Genomic DNA, 14,750 nt, shown 5'->3' with positions numbered 1-14,750 from the left:
GACTATTCCTGCTATCTACCTCTCAAACAACAAATCTTTTCCTTTTCTTTCCAAACAGGTTAAGTACCTTTTTGTTCTACAAAACAGGAAATGGTTTGGGGCTCAAGAAGGAAAAGTCTCAAACACAGGTAAAAAGTACTCCTTTTACATCTAAAATTATTCCATTTCACTTGCTGATAGAACTAATTTTTATCATGAGATTCCTGTATTGCATTTACTCAACGGTGCGTGTATTTTTGGTACTGCTTTAATTCCCACATATATGAAGACAAAATTTATTGTAAAATACCATGGAAGCTAAGTCTTACTATTGGGAAAAAGCAACTTGCTAAGTATGCTGTAAAATTATCTTGACTTGGTAAGTCCTTCACGCTACTCCAGAAGGATTTGAGCACAACTCTGGAGAACAGAAAAGATGGACTTCACTGTGGTCTTCAGTTGAAAAGGCAAAATAAAAGGAGCTTGACTGAGACTTGCCTTCTGTAACAGTATCTTAATACTGAGGAAAGATTAATTATTTCTATCTCTAAAGAAAAAAAGAAAGCATTAAAAATGTGACTTCTGCTTAAAAAAAAAATCTCAAAATACATGAGATGACAGTATATATGACACAAATGGAACACAAGCACCACAGAGGTGATTTTGTGAACTGTTTACTAGTAGAGCTGCAAAAGTATATTAACTGTCCATATTCCTATTAAAGCAATTAGGAACTTCCCAGACTATTAATTGTCAGGAGGTGATACATATATAAGGAAGTAATTATCAAAATACCTATAAACTTTACATTTTAAAGTGAACAAGGAGTTTTGGTCTGAACATAGGCCTTTGAAAATGCTGGTGTTACTATAATGCATTTTGCACCTTGACACCTCTTTAAGTGATGTAATATCACACTAGAACGCCACATTTAGGAGCAAATGTTTTCCCATATACCAAACCAATATTTTTTTACACAGCATGCTTTTCATTTGTTATGCTACTTGTTTACCTTCACATTTCAGAGTTCAAGGTAAAAACCTAGTTTTCACCTAATTTCTATTGCCCCATCTGGGTCAATAATAACCTTCTGCAATACATTAACTTTACATCCTGAATGAAGGCGGGAGTAGAGAGGAAGGCAACTTTTTACAAGCCACTATCTTGGTCTTCTTGTTTTCACTTTTTTAAAGAAACAGATGGGAGGGGGCTAAATTTGATCTTGGTTTTACTTATCTGCTTCACTTTTTATGTAGATAAAATTGTTGATAAATATTATCTTTACTCTTGCACTTAAAAGGCTATTTAGATGAATTAGTGTTTATAGACACCTCTGAAGAGGATTTTTTTTTTTAATGACAGAGTTCAGTGCTCTTATTTTATCAGTAACTGTCTGTTTGTCACCTGTTGCTAGCGTGTCTACCTTTTCTCTCTAATGCATGGGAAGTCATATTTTCTCATCTTTATCTGACATCATGATACACTGAACTGACTAGTCTTTTGAGAATACAACTCCTAATTCCCTTGTGCCACAAATGCTCCAGTGTACTAATCATGTGCAACTTTTTGTGGCTTCCACAGATGTGACTCACTGCAAAAAAAACCCTGTATGCAGATCTTAAAGCTGTTAATTGTACTAAACCATGATGACTATTTAAACATGAGGCTTTGTCAAGTCATCTCAAATATGAAGGCACCATGGGCATCATTTTATTGCACATCACTTTATTACCCATTATCCTATGGTCATTTATGTACAGGCAGAGTATAAAAGCTACAGTTTGGGCCCAATTACCATCTTAAATCAAATCTGCAGTCTCTTTACGCATAATGCAGGGCAAAGGGGAACTGAGGCTACAATCTGATTACACAGAGGCTTCAGCAGCAAAGCTGGTTTCAACAGATTACCTTTTCTAAATGCTCTGCAACGAGGTCATTTACAGCACTGCACTATAGTGTCATTTAAATCTACAACACACGCTTAAACCTTTTGTTAGAGTTTTCTGTACTCAATTTAAAGAAGTCATGTCTCAGCACTGAATAAAAAGTTTTACTTTCATTAAATTAATGCCTCAATGCCTCTTTATAAGCTGTGTTGAGCATGCAGATCTTTCATGTCAAAGCAACTAGACTTTCTTGTCTGATGGTTTTACGTTAGATTACATTAGATGAAGCAGCAGAAACATCTAAAATTAAAAGATTCATATGATATGCTGAATTCTGGGGACAAAGTAATTCTTCAAATACAGAGCAGAACAGCATGATCATCTAAACAAGCAGAACTGGGCTTCTAAACAACTAAGCCTTGGAAAGTCCAACATACGCTACAAGATCAAAGCCTAAGCAGTAAAGAATCTGTTATGTAAACACAATAACCACAGTGGACACCAAAACCCTATTCTGATTGTTCTTTGAGATTCCAGCAAGTAAGTGTTAAAACAAAAATTGTTAAAATATGAATATTTTAATTATAAATTGTGATCAAACTCAGAAGAAGCCCTTTTTTATAAAGCTGCTTATTCAAGCAGTAAAAAGTCAGGAAGCGAAAAGAAAGAAAAAGATGAGGAGCTTGCAAGAATTCCTGAGTTTTCAAGTTTGATATCTACTCCTTGATCTCAGATTCACATCTATGCCCAAAGAGAGTTCAATCTTAAACTGCAAGCACGCTCCTCAGCATATTTTCAATTGTAAGAAATAAATTTCTGGTAATGGGAAATAGACTCATCTATTTATTTTTTAAGAAATAAAAAGGGTCAAACAGAAAAGCCTGTGTTTCAAAAACCTGTCAAAGATTAAGTCATTTTTTAAATGTGCCCATTGACCAGCTTTCAAAAAAATCCAGCAAGTTCTTTATGTACAGCCAAAGATGCTATTTTGTTGATGACCACTTACGATTTTAGAAATAAAGCAGTTTAGTTTAGCTAAGTATGCTCACTTCCAAGAGATACCTCTCTGTTGTGACCACTAAAGTACAGAAAACTGTTCAGAACTGGAACAGCTAAAAGCAGGCTAAAAACAATCCAGTATCCCACAGCTGTTGCTTTTTATCAGAAAGCCTACTTAATATCAATTTAAAGAAAAAAAGAAAATGTAAAACAGGCCACCCCTTGCTAACCTGAAGTGCTGTATTATCTAGGGCATTTCTCTCTCCAGCCATCTGTTTTGAGCTGGGTACATGCACAGAACTCAAATTTTATGTTCACGGAAGAACCCTACCCATCTCTTCCAGAGACTGTATGAGAAGTCTTAAATTCTACCTTGTTCTCAACAGCCCCAAAAAAGGAATGGTGATACCTCATAAAGGGAGAAGTTCTGGCCCTCATAAAGATATGCAAGCACTTCAGATAATTTCTGGAATGAAGTTGCATTATGAAGAAGTGTATTGAACTGCTTTTTGTTTTTTTCCACCATTCCTACCTTCGGAGAACTAAGTGTCCACACTAGTATATATCTGATTAGAAGCATAATGTGTAAAAAGTCTTGCAAAAAGGAGTTCCTAACATTTTCCAGGAATATCAGAAAGCATCAAAAGCCATCATCTAATGGCTACAAAAAAGCAAGTTTTTGAAACAGAGTTTTGAAACCTTAATTTCTCCTTTTTCCCTATGCTGCTACAAGATAGAACAAAGGTCACTGTATGTATATTAATAGCTTATGGCACCGTGCTTATTATTCCTTTTACAGGAGGATGTTCTAACATGATGATCTCCATGTTAAATTGGTTTCTCCTTTGATATAACAAATTATACAAACTACATACACAAACTACATAATTCCACCAGTTTTAAAGAAAAAAATCAAGTTCACCAAATCATTTTCTTTACCACAGAACATGGCTCTTTCTTCATCTAGCAAGTTCCTTCAGATGCTATGTATTAGTATAGCATCATACCCAGGAATAAAAGACATGTAAACAGTGCTTCTGATAGTAAAAATTGGTCCAATGTCTGCTATTCTTTCTCCAACTGTATAAACTGGAGAGCCAATATTACTACACCTTGAAAGGATGGGGTGACACACCATTTTACATGGTTTCATCAAAACAAGACAGTTTAAGCTGCACTACAGCCGAGTCAGAAAAGCAGGAGCCCAATGACTTCAGTGGCACTCAGTGTGGGCTTTGTGTGGGCACAAGAATGCTGTATAAATAGCATTTATACAAATAGGGCCCAATTCTGTACAATTTCTTTCCTCCAAGATACATTCTTTCATATATTCTCACTTATTGTACATTAGGCAAAACTGAAGTAAGATTTTAAGCTGGCTATAGAAAATTGCTTCACCTCTTGAAATTAGAAAGTTGCGCATCAGTTTTTCAATTCTTTCCCTAACAATGATGGTGAAAAGGGTAGATGATAAAAGAAGCTATTATATATTTAACTAATAAGGACAGAACCTGAGGAAAGAGACAGTATGAGATGGGAGGAAAGAGGGAAAAGAACAGGTAATGGAAGAAAGCTGTTGTAGAAAACTGGGTAAAGAAATAAAGAAGCTTGAAGAAATAGGACAGCTGTGAAAGACAGTGCAAAGAGTAAGAAAGGATTATTAGGTAAAACAGAAAAGACTGTAAGAAAGTAAGTACATTGTAACATCAGATACAGAAGTGTGGGTTTTGCCTGGAAAGCACATACTGTATTTCAGGCACTACTGTATTGATTACTATCTTTAACTGGACTGAAGCACCATTGTCCTATAAACAAACAGGTAATGGGATTTTTATTGCAAAAGCTTAAAAAAAAATTTAAAAAGGCCAAAAAACCCTCCATGAGCCTGCTTGGTTCCTGTGAACAATCCCTTATGAACATGTTCCTTCTCTTTCCCTCAATCACCAATGTTTCCCTGCTCTTCCCCAATTCCATATGGCAGAAGCCAGCACGTCTATACATTCTCACTGAGTTTTGCAGAGAACTGAGTAAGAAAGCCTGTCAGGTTTTGCAGGATGAGAGCAAATATATCTGTATAAAGTGTAGTAATGGACTTCTAAATTAATTTGATCATACCAGATATTTTTACAAGGAATATTTTCACAGACCAGTTTTCTGTTGTGGTTGTCCTTTTTTTTCCCCCTCTCAGAGATCAACATCCTGATCCTAAAATCAGATTGACGCATAAACAAGGGAGAAGAAGGAGGAAAAATAATGGCTACTAGTTACTTAGGAGAGAGGGGAAAAAAGAGAGAACGATAAATGTGAAAATGCCTCGTAACTGTTCACTACTGCTCCTCTTGATGGTCATGTTCACTCACTCTCCACTCCCTTTAATTTGCTCACTGAAGTTCAGGCAGGGTGTCTTAGGTATTTGTAGAACAGGGTTCTAAAATTGCCAGCAATCCAGTGACATCCAGCGTGCACAGTGAAAGACTGCTGAAGGAACAGTGGTCATATATATAAGATGCTATTACCAAGTACAGCGGACTCAGTAAACTGACTTCAGTCAGTTCCTCCAGAGGCCCAAGAGGGGTAAGTTAAACATTCTGTGGACAGGGAAGATTTAGACAAGAAAGATGTGTACGATCCTGCTTCGGTTTAAAAACCCTTTTCTCTTCCCATGCTTTGTTCCTGCTGTCAAGATAAAATAGTGTTTTGATTTAAGGAAATTGTTCCAAAGCCTTCATGTAGCACAAGGAGTTTTTTGGCAGTACTGAACTTAAGTTTTGCCTGCAGGGTACTGGGTGCTGTTGACAGTGAGCATGATGGGATTTCTCCAGGAATGAACTTAGCAAGGCTGGAGAAAGGAAAAGGTATGCTACTGGTGGTATGCTAGTGGCATGTACTGTAAGGTAGCATTCAAGGCTAGAAGAGTTAAAATAGTCCAATTAATTTAAGTCACTGGACTGTCATATCTAACATCAAAGACAGGCAGCATTTCTAAATATGCCCCCAAGAGGACCTCCTAGCTGCCAGAGAGCAGGCCACCATCAGCAAGAGGCAGACCTCCCCAGCCAAACACTCCCCCGACCCTAGAGATTATGCTTGCAGACATTCACATGGTGTGTTTCTGATATTTATGAAAAAGAGCTAGGCTTGCAGCATTTTCATCTTCCATTCACAAAGCACTGTCATAGAATTAATCTATGTGGTAAAATGCCATTTTATTTCCAGTCTGGGTATAATTAAGGGTAAAAAGGGGTAGAACAGAGTTTGTGAAGTGCTGGTTACAAGAGTTCTTTCCCAACTGTAGACCTCTACTGTACAGAAGATAGGATGAGAGAAAGATGAGTATTCTGTTGTATCTGCCATTCTTTTTGGAATGATGTATTCTAGAGGTAAAGACAATTACTGAAAGGTAAAGAATGTAATAAGGTAATTACTGAAAGGTAAAGAATGTAACCTTCAACTGCAGGTTTTGTGCCCAGTTGCTCTATATTAGTACATCAGGAAGGCCATACATGCACAGGCAGCTGACAGTGGATATGAGAACTCAAGACTATCAGGAGATGCTAAGCTGTCACATCCCCATGTCTCCCAAACACAGGCCTGTTCCCCACAGGCTCACGGACAGCCTCGACAAATTTCTAAAAGGTTTTGTTCTTTCTCTTCATGTCATCCATCCTATACTACTTAGCTGCTCTCCTCCATGAATCACAGTCTTCTCACTCAGTCTCCATCTCTCAGTCCAGCCCTTCTCCCAAATACATTTGCAGAGCACAGGCAGTAAGCCTGAAAAAAAGGCTGCTATTCACCATGTGAGTTTAATGACCTGTTTAACTGGGTTTAATCAGAAATGACTTGTCAAAACTGAGCCAACTGATAGGAAGGGTCAACAAAAAAATTAAATTATATACAAGTTTTGCATATATCTCCAAAATCATTGTGTCCGTCAGGCTGGTAAGTATCAGTGGATGGAACCAACTGACTAATTCAAACACTGATTAACTTTCGTGAACCTCCCTGAGTTATCACTAACATGAATTAATAGCTCAATGTTTTAATAGAAGCTCAGAATTGGCTTATGCCTCAGATGTTACTATAATACATGACTACGTAGCAGTAAGCTTGTAAGAGATGTTAAATATTAGGAAAATGGGACCTAATATTGAAATGGATCACTGAAGATATTTCCTGCACAAGAGTGTGATTTTTTTTTGTTTGTTTTCCCTGACTTTTCAGTGTGTAAATGTGATTTCTGTTAGAGGTTTCTGTCTGACCTATAAATGAAAATCATGCAAGCATTTAATTTATTTTAAACTGCAAAGTTTAACACAACTTTATACATGCATCTACAGTGTCTCAATTAATGTGTATGGTTAATTTCATCTACCTCAGATGCATACACATTTATTCCCTGACATTTCTTATCATAATTTGTGAAGATATATCTGAAAGTGTTTCAAGTCAGAGATATTTCTAAGACACGTGCCCTGCCCGCACACACACTTGTAACAGTTCAGGCGTGCTGTATTTATTTGCAAGTCCCAGAGCATCATGCACTAAATTCTGTCCTTTATCTCGAGTCAAATGAACAGCAGTTATCTGGTTTATAGATTTGACAAATTCTTCTGGATATCTGCCAGCTTCATAATCTACTTGAACTGTAGCTTAAGAACAGTGTGAGATCACCAGGGTTTCTGCACAACTTCAAAGCTCTCTAAGCTAGAGCTGTGCAGTTCTCAGGCTGAATAAACGTCGCCAGGCTATGTGCACAGCTTTGAGGCTCCTTGAACCACAGCCATTTGTTTCAGAGGGTTTACAAATTCTATTAGGCATATCTGGAGCGCACATAAATTCTAATATACATCATCTATTTTTTTGCACTAAAAGAAACTTCAACATTCAGAAATACAGGGCTTTTAACTGTCATTTTACTCTACCAAAACAAATTTCATTTAGTTACCATTATAATAAAATTTGTAAATAGAAACAATTTTCTATACCATATTTAACAAAAAGAGGCCCTGGGAGATTGTCCTTTCAGTGAAAGCTGCTACTTTTAAAATCCCTTACCAGGAAAAGCTCCTTGTCTAATTAAAATAAAACTGCCATTAAAAAAAAATTCTCCATTAGCTGGAGAACACATATTAACATTTTAAGACACCTAATTTCCAGAAGCTTAGATGGAGTTTCTAATCTATTTTAATCTGGAAACAAGTTAGAATCTGAAATGTAATGCCTTCGACAGTATCAAGACAGCACGAATGCTCATTTTCTCAAACACATCATGTGAACAGACCCAGGTGAACTAACCAACAGTGGAAAGTGGGTTTTCTCTTATGTAAGTAACTGGGTCACTGTCTAATGTCCCTTTGTTATGGTAAAACATGAACTTCATCCTGTGATACAGTTAAGAAGGGATAATGACCAACCTCCTTGACAGATGCCACAGACGAATCTCCATAGCTTTCTCTCCTGTCAAATGGTAATGACATTATTTTCTCCTTTATTGAGCAAATGCTAGTTTATGCTAATCTCTTCTTTTTGTTTTACATATTTATTAATAATTAAATTCTGACAACTTTCAAAAATAATTCAGCTTTACTGGAGGAAGATGGAAAATTACATTGAGTCTTCTCAAGGACTGTCAACAGCAAACAACTGTTAGAACAACAACAACAAAAAAAGAGTAAAAATTAGCTGATTATTTATATTACCCCAGCTATTTTCTTAATATTGGGGGGAGGGGCATAGAGTAGAACTCCTCCTTTCTTCCTCCCATTTCTGTCTTCTGTTATTCTATTCATCCATCTTTCCTCTACTTCTAGTATTTCTCTCCCTTCACGCATTTCCCTTCAGGGATTTTTGTTCTATTCTTGTCTTGTTAGCTTTCTCATTTCCATTATTACTGCTTTGTTTCCTTCACGTTTCAGCTGTTCTTTTGCCCTTTCTCTTTCCACTTTTAGTTTGATGCTAAGGATGTTCCTCATAGACTTCTGAAACTACCTCTGAATATTCTGTTCTCAGGAAACATACTTGTGAAAGAATCCTTTAACCTAAAGCTAAAGACAAAATTAGTTGGTTTCAGTCTCACATAATAACAGAAGATCACAAACATCGGCCTGAACACAGGAACTTATTCACTGCGGAAGGTCAATCAGAAGTAACCTAACCTTTCTGCTTCAGAAGTACACTTCAAGGAGCATCAGTGAAGCAAAAGAGATGCACTCTAAAAGCAGTTTCCTTCATGTTTATGTTTTAAAAGAGAAGACTTTTGCCAAAATCAGCCTTGTTTTTTTCAGAAATGCTAATGCAAAATGTTACAGTTGCTTAAACTGGTGTATTCTGGCTGTCCAGAACTAATATGCTGGTGGTTTTAGAAGCCTCGTTGTTTTAGCAAAACCTTTAAAAGAATTACAAATTATCTTTTTGTGCAATTGATATATCTCTTCTCCAAGCAGTTTATTAGTCGGACTTGCATTTCTTGTAAGAAAACTAGCAAAAGAGCTCTGACGATGGAAGACTTTTTTCATTAGCTGTCATTTCTCTCATCTAAGGCTACTGATTACAATTTTTTAATCACAAACATGCTAGTTTATCCCTATCTTTCCAAAAGCATTAGTGTACACAGCCATGCCTGAAGCTTCACACCCTCCCACCTCCTCTATTTCATGAACCTGAAGACAGGCCGTGGTTTGTTACACCCTGCTCTGCGGTTCACAGCTGGTTGCATATGCTAATTCTTATGGGAAACTGGGAGAGGAAATTGAGTATATTTGGAGGAGAGGGGCAATATAAATCCTTGTTCTGACAACAGCACAGCTAAATGGACAGTACTTAAATAAACCCATCTACACTATAGACTGGAAATCTGACATATCTCTTCATTGTGCTCTTAATGCTAGGTATTGTAAAGAGAGTCTAGCAAGCTTTTTCCGCAGTTTGTTGCCCCACTAGGCACCTAAGTTAGAGCAGAGGCTGCCTTCCATTTCCTGCTAACAAAACTAGTACTTTCAAAATGGAAGAATACTTTTATAAGCTTTCACTACTACAGACTGTAAATGACACTTCAAACAAAATGATAACTGCCACAGAAAAACATTGTGTCCTGTATTTGTATTCTGCATACAAACACTTTTATATGGTGTTTCTCCCCTTTTGGGTTCAATGGATTACTGTTCAGTGGTCAATTTGCAACTGAGTTGCTAATTTTTATTTTATTAATTTATGTCCGTGGAATAATTGCAGCCTGCTTACAATACACTCCATGGGCCACTACTCTAAAATAGAAAGATTTTCTTGGATACAGTGTGTTTGCATGAGTATAGCAGTTGTGTTTTTCGAGGTTACAAGCAAGAATTGACTGAGGAAATGGACCATTCATTGTGAAACTGAAGCATTACATTAATAAATGAAAAGTAAAAGCCTGTAACTCTTTTTGTAAAAACAGAACAAAAGTAGTGGTGGTGCACGTCATCTAAAGTATTCAAAGTTCTCTACTGAGAGCAGTACTCAAGGCGACTTGCCTCTCGAAGCCAGAAGTTGAATACTGTTTAAACTGTACTCAGACACAGTTCTAAAAACTATAAACGCAAGAAACAAAAGTTACAGTTTTGGATAGAACCGGTATTGGTGAGAAAAAAATAGCTATCCTCTAGGAGGAAACAACTGCCATGATAATGTCTTCAGAGGAACACACACTTGGAAACAGTGTAGCAGAAGAGATATTTCTATACTGTAAAGATAATGCAGATCCATGTATACATAACAAGCATTTTTAACTACAGAAGTCTTTTGATTGGAGTTAGAATATACCTACTTGGGCTTCCATGTTATATCTCCAGTATAGAAACCAGTTAATACTACACCAACATTCACAAACACAGAATAGACCATATCTTTTACCATAAGACATTACTGCATTCTCTGCCACAAACACTTGTTTGTTGAGCATCATTTCAGGAGAGATATAAAAGCTGTTGGAAAAACAAATTCATCCTTGATTTAACTCTAAGGATTTTCAGCTTTTATGCAATGTGTTACCAAAAAGAAAGCTGTAAGCTGAATGGGGGAATCGAGTGCATTGACTGTATAAGTTTAAACACAGATCTTAAAAATGAAAAGTCATTACAGTTGCTAGCCAAGGTGAAACTGATTTCAGTTTTTGCCACTCACAAGAGTTGCTGCAGAGGCTAAAGTTTGCTCTGATTTTAAAGACAGTGGAATCAGACCCTGATATGTGAAGAAGGGGAGAAAAAAAAAGGTTCCTCAGTATTTTCACAAGCTGTATCTCTGGGCAGTTATGGACCGGTGCTGACAGATTCTACAGGAAAATTATTTCAGTCTTCCCGAACATAATTATAATTACTCTTACTTTTGCAGCAAGCTGTAGCAGATTCTCAAGATTCTCAAGCTGTTTTCAAACTTGCCTGCAAGTGAAGCATAGTCTCATCTAAAAAGGAGTGCTGCGCTCATTCTGCACCAGCTTTTCTGAACAGGTTTTAGCTGATGCCCTGAAGTTATTATTTTTGCAAGCCAAAAGAGCTATAACTAGACTTTAACCAGAATGAAGAGATTACCAGTCTTACTTAGTGAATGTAGACAGGAAACACATGCCAACTGTATCTTGGTGTCTTGTCTTTTTAACACTCATGGAGAAGAGATCTTCACTACATTGTTACAGTTTTACCTAATTCTGATGAAATCTGACAATTATTCCTTATGCCTGACCCTGGCAGCTTCTAGCTTGAATCGGTCTCCAAAGGTTCTCCATTGCTTTAAAGGAGTTAAATAAGTACTTAACCCCATTTCACAACCAGAAAAACTGAGGCACTGCAACTGCTTCTTTCCATGGAAACTTCTAGTTAGAAGTGAAAGATACATGTGATCTGCAAAGAAACTACTGATATACCTAAGGCCACAGGAAGTGCTGATGTCAAACCCCCGAGGCAAATTCAGGAACTGCCACCTCCTTATGCTGGTAGAGAACCAAAGTTCCTTGCGCTCTGGACCTGCAACCTTGATCCCACCATCACATCTGGCAGACTGGCTGGGTCTTTGGCAGCTCCATGTGGGCAACCCCCTACGTATCCCTGGGATCTACACTACTGCCAGATTTCTGGAAAATCGGTTTTATGATGGCTGTTTCAGACCGGGACAGCTGCAGCTTTGTGCAAGAGGATGAGGTGGAGAAGGCAAGACAAATTAACCAACAGCTTTGTAAAGCAAACCCAAACATCATACTTCCTAGACTCATATGGCATTTGTTGGACACTTCGTACAAGTGTCAATCAGCGTGAAACTACTTAATGAACAATCTCATAATAAAAAAAAGGAAGAGGTAACATGGCTGCATTTCTAGGCATGATTAACGCCCTAAGAGCTAAAGAAATACGAGGATCCTCGTCTCCCACAAACAATGAGCAAGAGATTACAAAACAACCTAAACGTACTACCCCAACTTGTCTCCATTATGCAAACAGTAACTGGGAAAGAGTCCTGGGGGTGCCTTATATAACTCCTTGCTCTGAGTCCCCCCCTGGCACCGGGGGAATTTTGCTTCCCCTAACCTGAATGCCCACCCGGGGCCGTGCGGGAGCCCCGCGGGCTGGGCTGGGCTGGGCTGGGCACGGCGGGCGGGCGGCACCGGCGCAGCACCGGCGCAAACTTTGCGCCGCAGGGGCCGGGCAGCGGCCGCGGCAGCGCCGGGGGCACTCGGGGGGCTCCTCCCGGGCGGCGGCCAACGCGAAAGTTGCAGCAGTCACCTCTCTCCGCCCGCCGGAGCCGAGCGGGCGGCGGCCTCCCGGGGGCAGAGGGGCGGCGGCAAGGGCTGCACGGCGCGGGGCTGGGGCGACTTACCCATGGTGCCGCCGCGGCCTCTTCCTCCTGCTCCTCCTGCTGCTGCTACTGCTGCTGCTGCTCCTGCAGCCGCCGCCTCTCCGCCGGCGCGGAGGGAGGCGCGGGAGGCGGGGGCGCGGAGCGGGGCGCGGCAGCGGCGCGGAGCCTGCGTGCGGCGGGCTATGAGTCAGGGCAGCACATCCGGGCACGGCCGGGGAGACACCCCGCCCGACCGCCGGGCAGCACCGTGCCGCCGCCGCTGCCGCCGGGGAAGGGCGGGCAGCCGCGCAGGGAGGAGGCGGTGCAGGGCCGGCGGCAGCGCCCCCGGCGGGGAAGGAGGCGGCTGAGGGGCGGGTCCGCCCTGGGAGCGGTGGCTGCCTCCCCTCACCGCGGCCTCGGGCCTCCTTTGTTAGAGGGGCTGGGGTGGGGCCGCCAGCCGGGCTGTGGGGCGGCTGGCGGGCAGGGAGGGAGGGAGTGCGGAGCGCCCGTCCGGCGTGGTGTCCCCAACACATTCCCACACCCAGCGCATCCCCACGCCCGCGGCTGTGGTCGGTGCCGTCCGCACATCCCACCGCATCCCCACACCCATATCGCGCCGCTCCTCGGTCCGGGAGGCAGGTGGGGTGCTTTAAACACGGCGAGCGCGGTGTTTAAATTAATATTTAATGATACGGACTCAAGGAGGAGCGTCCTGCAAGAAGGAGGGGATTATGCTGGGTGGGTTAGTGGGTTTTTATGTGTGCTGTGTAGGGAGAAGGATCCGTGGAGGAAACTGCACGTAAAGTCCGAGTGCTGCGTGTTTTGCTGAACCAACGTTACAGGTTTTACACTCGAAACTGAAAGACACGAGGTAGTTCTGTGTGGAAGGCATTTTTAACAAGAAAATAAATCTCCATGTTCAGTGGTGCCTCTTCTTTTCTGCCCTGAGGTGCTCAGTCTCTGTCTAGCAGGGAACAATAAGGAACTGCTTGCTGTTGCAGCCCTCTCCTTATAGCGCTTTCACTGGGAACCATTTGGGGTGGAGGGCAGTGGTGAAATTAATTGAGTACCTTTTAGTGGCATTTTCACATTTTTCGGTTCTTTCCATTGTGCATTCACGAGTTTACCTGAGTAAATCCTGAAGTGTGGTTAAATAGAGTAGGAACAGTGTGATAGAGGGGTTTGCTTGCAGTGTAGAAATGGATCGGCCAGGGACAATTCAGAGGAGTGATGCAAAAAGAACTTTCAGTTGAATCATCCTCCACAGTGCCTTCACAAGTGATACCAGTAGTCCCTTTCACCAGAAGTCAGCAGCTGCCAGGGGTTTCCTCTCTGGAACAGGTCCCAGGAGCTTTCATGCCTATAAAAGGGCAGTGTGATGTGACAAGCAAAGAATAATTCATCAGTCCTGCAGACTACAGACTGAACGTGTTGGGGTTTATCCATTTACTTTGGCATAGCCCTGATTCACCAGCTCTTCCTTCCTGAGGACATTGCAGAATTTTGCAGTTGACTTCAGTGGGGTTAACCACAGTATGCAGAACTTGGCACTGAAGATATGTAATTTTATGATCAACTGATACTGAAAATCAGTATGCTTTTACACTGGCTAGACAACTAAAACACTTTTGTTACTGTTTTCATTGCACTGACACTGCAGAAAATTCAAACCAGAACACGTTGGGGTTTTAACTGCAGGTTTTGTCTAACTCAGTAGTTTGTAAAGACAGGATTCTTAAATGAATCTAAGTGGTAAAAAGTTGTATTTTTTTTCTGCTTTCTTCTATCTCTAAATCTCGTCTGAAATTCATCTTCGTTCTATGTTTTTGCCTCCTTATTTCTTTCACTCAGCAATAAATTTTGTGTTGGCTTTATAGCTGTGTCCCAAATGTTTCTTCTACTTGTCTGGGAAAAAAAAGGCAGCGAAATTCTCTTACTGATCTGTTATTGAGGGATCATGGAAGAGATATTCCACATGGTATTCCATATGGGATAAGTCCCACCTGGGATAAATCAGAGCAACCTGTGAAATACACAGGCGTCTCAAGTTTACTTGCATGCCCTAACTGAAATGCACACGTGTAT

The 14,750-nt window shown here is 40.4% G+C and overlaps 1 protein-coding gene across 7 annotated transcripts in view; it reads right to left on the bottom strand.

Moving 5' to 3' along the window:
* Positions 1-12,916, bottom strand: part of RAP1GDS1 (Rap1 GTPase-GDP dissociation stimulator 1) — a 101,700-nt gene extending 88,784 nt beyond the window's left edge. For 2 of the 7 annotated variants that reach the window (XM_064651954.1, XM_064651955.1), the window contains exon 1: positions 12,708-12,916. In XM_064651954.1, the coding sequence (XP_064508024.1) occupies positions 12,708-12,711 (4 nt within the window). In that variant the 5' untranslated portion in view covers positions 12,712-12,916. The remainder of the gene's footprint in view (positions 1-12,707) is intronic. The other 5 variants (XM_064651952.1, XM_064651953.1, XM_064651956.1 and 2 more) reach the window with 4 other exon arrangements.
* Between the last annotated feature and the right edge of the window lie 1,834 nt (positions 12,917-14,750).

The sequence above is a fragment of the Pseudopipra pipra genome, chromosome 4 (genome assembly GCF_036250125.1).
Source record: "Pseudopipra pipra isolate bDixPip1 chromosome 4, bDixPip1.hap1, whole genome shotgun sequence".
Taxonomy (NCBI): domain Eukaryota; kingdom Metazoa; phylum Chordata; class Aves; order Passeriformes; family Pipridae; genus Pseudopipra; species Pseudopipra pipra.
This window is presented reverse-complemented; position numbering and strand designations above follow the sequence as displayed.